The sequence below is a fragment of the Sycon ciliatum genome, chromosome 8 (genome assembly GCF_964019385.1).
Source record: "Sycon ciliatum chromosome 8, ocSycCili1.1, whole genome shotgun sequence".
Lineage (NCBI taxonomy): Eukaryota > Metazoa > Porifera > Calcarea > Leucosolenida > Sycettidae > Sycon > Sycon ciliatum.
This window is the reverse complement of record NC_088650.1, coordinates 27987567-27992750: the sequence shown is the minus strand read 5'-3', so window position 1 is coordinate 27992750 and position 5184 is coordinate 27987567. Positions and strand designations below refer to the sequence as shown.

At 45.6% G+C, this 5184-nt stretch overlaps 1 protein-coding gene across 1 annotated transcript; it reads right to left on the bottom strand.

Annotated features, from left to right (window-relative positions):
• Nucleotides 1–521: 521 nt before the first annotated feature.
• On the bottom strand, nt 522–4950 carry LOC135822576 (myeloid-derived growth factor-like). Its single transcript, XM_065335380.1, has 5 exons — nt 4755–4950; nt 3315–3365; nt 2761–2901; nt 2058–2106; nt 522–860 (listed from the first exon to the last, which is right to left on the bottom strand). Exons 1-5 carry the CDS (start codon nt 4878–4880, stop codon nt 781–783), a joined length of 447 nt encoding a protein of 148 aa, XP_065191452.1. The 5' UTR covers nt 4881–4950; the 3' UTR covers nt 522–780.
• Between the last annotated feature and the right edge of the window lie 234 nt (nt 4951–5184).

The window sequence follows — 5184 nt, the reverse complement described above, 5'->3', positions numbered from 1 at the left end:
TCCAAAGGCTCTGCGGAAGCAATTCACTGCCCTCCTCGTCCATTCAGGGGCTTATTTTATACATTTTACACAAAATGGCGAAGCGATAATTGAACACACATACTGTAAGTATGCATGACATATGCTGTAAATCGGCATCCAACGATTTTCTTCCGGATGGCGAGGGATCCGGATAAAAGAGGACCGGATAAGCGAGGTCTGACTGTACCATATGACCTAAATTAATAATGGAACTAGTCGCATTCGACAAAGGAGTGGGCAGTGGCAGGCTCACAGCAGCTGCCACATATTGCCAGCGCGAACTAGCAGCCGTGAATGCTCAACATTCAAGCTCAAGCAACACCCTGGCCCTGTGGGTGAAGCTAGCTTTCGCAAAGGCACAAGCGACTTGCACCGGCAACTTTCGTGGAGAGTCTGAACAGCCTAGAGACATAATTATCATTCCAATACTTCTGGAATCATACAAACGTCCACCAGCAACGAACAAATCGTATACCCTCTCGCGTTGACAAGCATTGGAGTAACAGGGAACACTCTCAAGAATAGCTTTTCAATGTGTTTGCGTAGAAAACGAACACCCCTATAGTGGAAATGAGCTAATCGAGCTAGAGTTGAAAAGATACGATTGCAGACCGAACAAGCAGAGCCGCTAGCCCATGAGAAATGAAAGCGAAGATAGATTGTACATAGTTAGAATGGCGATAGTTTTCCTTGGGCATACGGGACACACGGAGATGAGTTGGGGATGAAGCGTCCTTACACATTCGGTCATCGGCCACTCTAGAGTTCCTTGCGTGCCGGTTTGGAGGTGATCATGAGAGCGGAAAGCGCTGATTTGAACTGTCCATCGACGTGAGCAACTAGACACACAATGAAAGTGGGAAGAAAAAAGAAAAAATCACTGATGTAACTTGTGAACCAGGAAATCTGACTTGGCTTCACGGAAGACTGCGGAACACAAATGCACACTTTTTGCAGGGCTGTGTCCAAGCATGAGGATGCATTTCTTTGGTAACAACCATAAATGTGTGATTTTCACAGAGGTACCGAACACAGAGATTACTTTCGGCCTGAAGAGCAGTAAAATAAAATACTGCGACAGGGCTTTCGGCCATACTACAGTTGCGCTCGGTGAAATCCGGCCCGAAGTGCAAAGCCGGCGCCGCGAAGCCAGCTCCCATTACATCACTGGCAATTTGTGTGTATGAACTCAACTGTACGCACCTCGTGTAAAAGTTCGGAGTAAACGTGTTGCATGCTAAAAACAGTTCAAAATTTCTTCCATTCACTTCACGAAGTACAGGTCAAGATCATGAAGAGATAGAGAAGAAGGACATGGCTATTCCCAATGTGTGGGCTCTTCTCAAGAAGAGAATAATCCCCACATCGCTGCGAGAATGCTGACCAGCTGGTGCAGGCACTGCACCTGGAGTGGGACTCGTTGGCTCCTGGCACCGTTTCCCCATACGTGGAGTCAATGCCACGTCGTGTTGAAGCCCTAATCGAAGCAGACGGTGGCCACACAAAATAGTGAAGCCCTGCTGCTCTGTGTATGAAATAAACTGCCTCGAAACGATCTCCGCGATCCGTCTCTTGTGCTGAACTGAAATGAATGTTACACTTGTCTTTGTTTGGCGCGGTTTTTTACACTTTGGTGTAAGCATGCATGCGTATGAGTACAGCACATGCACAGTTCCTCGCTGCCATATCCATGCCGACTCACCTACTTCAGATCTATCATTTTGCCTGAATTTTTGTATGCTTCTATTAGTTACTACCCGTATTTGACAGTTGCTCAGGAACAACGGCTACATAGGCTGTTCAAACGTGCCGCTCGGGCAGTCTGCAAGTCGCCACCGTGGACCAGTACACTAGCACTTTGTACAACTTTGAGGGCGTCAAGGGCCGCATCAGTACTGAGCGCCAGTTATGCACTTCAGGCCGGATTTCACCGAGCGCAACTGTACTTTACTATACCCTCCAACCGTCACCACCAAGAGCGCATGGTGGTGACTGGTGGAGCATAGTAAAAGCCGTAGAACAGTATTACAACATACCTGTATCAAAATCAACCTTGTATTCCGATGATGAGAGTTGATTCTTTGCCTGTACACAGACCAACAGTCAACAATACAGCATCAGTGTAGTTCCGTCACAAAGCCGCGCAAACTATAGGGAGGTTTTCATGGAGTTGCATAAGTAGTCTTTTGATTACGTCATTACGATGGGTACTACTTAGCATCGAGTAGCATCACAAGTACTGGTCTGCCACACACACGCACGCACACACACAAAACGTAGACAATGATGCCACTCAAACCACCTCTATACAGCATCATAGAACGAAGTTTAGCACAGAGGTTATAGCATGACATCTGCAGCACAGGAGAGGCGAGGCAGTGATAGGTCGGGCGCTGTGAACGCCTCTACATGTATCCGGCCGTGCAGATTGATGCATATTGCCGCTTGAGCCAACCAGTAAACCCTTCCTTAGTGGCAGCGGAAGGCTGAGAGAAACGAATACTACACACATTTCCTGTACCCAATGTGTTTCCAATCGAGTCCCAGCAAAAGGCCAAATGACCACCACTTGAACATGAAAGGAACGTAACCTTAGGCACTCCCATACATGTACAAGGAGAGTATGAGTGCAGGTTTTAGATCCTGGCGTACACGAGTGTCGGGGTCATAAGAAAATATCATTATTATACATGTATAGCATTCATGAGGCAACTACATGTACACGAGGGATCAACATACGTATGCTTCGACGCTGGCGATCTCCATGCCAGTTAGCGACGCAGCAAACTTCTGGAAGAACAAGTAGGAGCCTTTCATTGGCCGTTCGACGATACAGGTCACCGATTTGTCGCCATTCTCCTTGATTGTCATTTGCCAGTCCTAGTGGCACAGAAGCATAAGCAACATTACACGGAAATACGCAGGAACATAAAATTGAATCTCAATTACAAGCTCCGTGCATATCATACAGAAATTTCCTTCAAACTTTCATGTTCGGAGTTTATTCTTGAAGGGATGTAGCTTACCAAAGAAGATAGCCAGAAAATCATTATACTTCAAAGCATTATTGCGCGTGTCATCCATAACCTGTCAGTCCACGTTCCTGATACTCTTTCTAGGACTTCAGCTCATGGCATGAACATCATACTATAACAGGAGGACAATAAACCGACGGTGCAGCCATGGCACGAGGGTGGTTCTACAAAGAATGGGACTGCGGTGTGTAGTTAGTCAGGGGACGTGTGTAGTGCACAGTGACTATGATCTCTATTCAAGCAGCCCGTCACACTTACCTCATTCGTACCACCGACAGTTGTAAATGAGAAGACACATGTTGCAGAGCCCTGTGAAGCATAGTCAGATGCACACATGTACACACACACACACGCACACACACACACACACAAACGGCACACGCGCCAACGCCAAAAGTAAGGCTTCTCCACTCACCGTATTCGTTCTACAATGCAATACGCCGTGGAATGCTTCACGTGTACTTGGCGCAGTGCTGTGACTGATTGCAACTGATCCAGACTCGAGAATCATGCAGGCAAACGCCATGCTATTATCATACACAACTTTTATTGGGCAATTCCAAGCCCATTCTGTCTAGTCACATTGTCAAACAGTGGGCACTATCTTATACTGTAAAACCAGAATTTTCGGTGGTGTAATATTTTCGGTATCCAAAATCGGCGGTTCGGTGGAGGGAAATTTTCGGGAAACCTGTTTTCCAGGTAAGCGTACTAGTACCACAAGTGCGTTTTCGGTGCGTTTTATTTTCGGTAATAGTTTCGGCATCGAAGCTACCGAAAATAAAACACCGAGAATTTCTGCTTTTATAGTAGATGTCCGGCACAGTGTGCTTGTGGTAAGTCACGTTTCGGTATTTTTAGAGCGAGTGCCTTTTAAATATTGGAGACTGATACGCATATTATTCCGGTACATGCACGCAGTGTACTCCTATTGGAGACGTGACTTTATTAGAGGCCACGCTTATAATGGAGAAAACACCCTATGCGCGGTTACACGCAGTATGGCCCACCGTCTGGGGCTAGCAGTGCATTGAAGCTATGTGCGACACTTCGAAGATGCATTTCATGAGTTCAAAGAGTTTTACTTGTGAACGTCTGCCTTCTTTCTATTTTGCTTTTACATGATTATTCGTGCGGTATACAGTCATGAGCTGAGTTTGAGATTCAAATTGTTCGTACTTATTTACAGATCATTACATAAGGTGTGCAGCCCGCTCTTAACAGACTGTTTTGTGACTAGAGTCAATGCCACACACACAGCGTCAATCACCCGCTCGCAGGTTACTCTGTCTCTTGCTCTTCCCCCGGCTAATAACCGCTATGGCTTGTACGCATTAAGCTTCTTAGGTGCAGATCGCTGGAATTCGCTCCCTGCTTCTGTTCGTATTTGCTCCACGCTATCAGACTTCCGCTCATCTATACAAAAACATATAGGGTACCCCGTAAGAAGGCCTTAGGCCTGTGGGAATGCCCTATTAAAAATTTAATAAATAATAATAATAATAATGAGCACACTTTATTGAACTGTTTTTATGCTTAGGGCTTGGACTGCATTATAGAGTCTAGTACAGTCACGATTGTCAAATTGATGAGGGACAAGTTCATCAACCCATCTCAAAGAATACGAACATCCACAAAAATGTACTACTGGTGACTTGAGATGATTAATATTTTGTCTGTTCTATTGTATTTCCTTACCAACGACGCACTGTGGTGTGAATGCTGGCCGCTGGGTTTCACGTCGAAGTGAGTTACGGAGTCAGCACGGCAGCAGACCACAGCTGCAAGGCAGGAGATCACCAGCACCTCGAGATGAAGTTCCATCGTGACTACAATGTACTTTTCAATCTTCAAATAATTGTCTTCCACATAGCACGAAAGATTTTATTGATGTTCCAAATAATTTTAAATTTTATTATTATTGTGTTGATGACGTCATGTTCGACGTGTACTATCCGCCCGTATTTTGCTTCTGGGTTTTCCAGCTTCGCGAGTTTTCCTGGGACAAACCTGTCTTGAACCTTCCCTTTCGTAAGTTTTGCCTTTTGGTTTGTGCTAGCAAGAGGCCGGTACACACTACAACTGTAGGGAGTATTGTATAACCCAATACCGGTTCAGAACCAGTATT

What these genes read in the sequence shown, in the direction of transcription:
- LOC135822576 (XM_065335380.1), bottom strand. Translation starts at nt 4,880, where the DNA reads ATGGAACTTCATCTCGAGGTGCTGGTGATCTCCTGCCTTGCAGCTGTG. An exon ending in CTGTCGGTGGTACGAATGAG is followed by an intron (nt 2,902 to 3,314) that starts GTAAGTGTGACG and finishes CTGTGCCACTAG; the next exon opens with GACTGGCAAATGACAATCAA. An exon ending in TCGCCAGCGTCGAAGCATAC is followed by an intron (nt 2,107 to 2,760) that starts GTATGTTGATCC and finishes GTCTGTGTACAG; the next exon opens with GCAAAGAATCAACTCTCATC.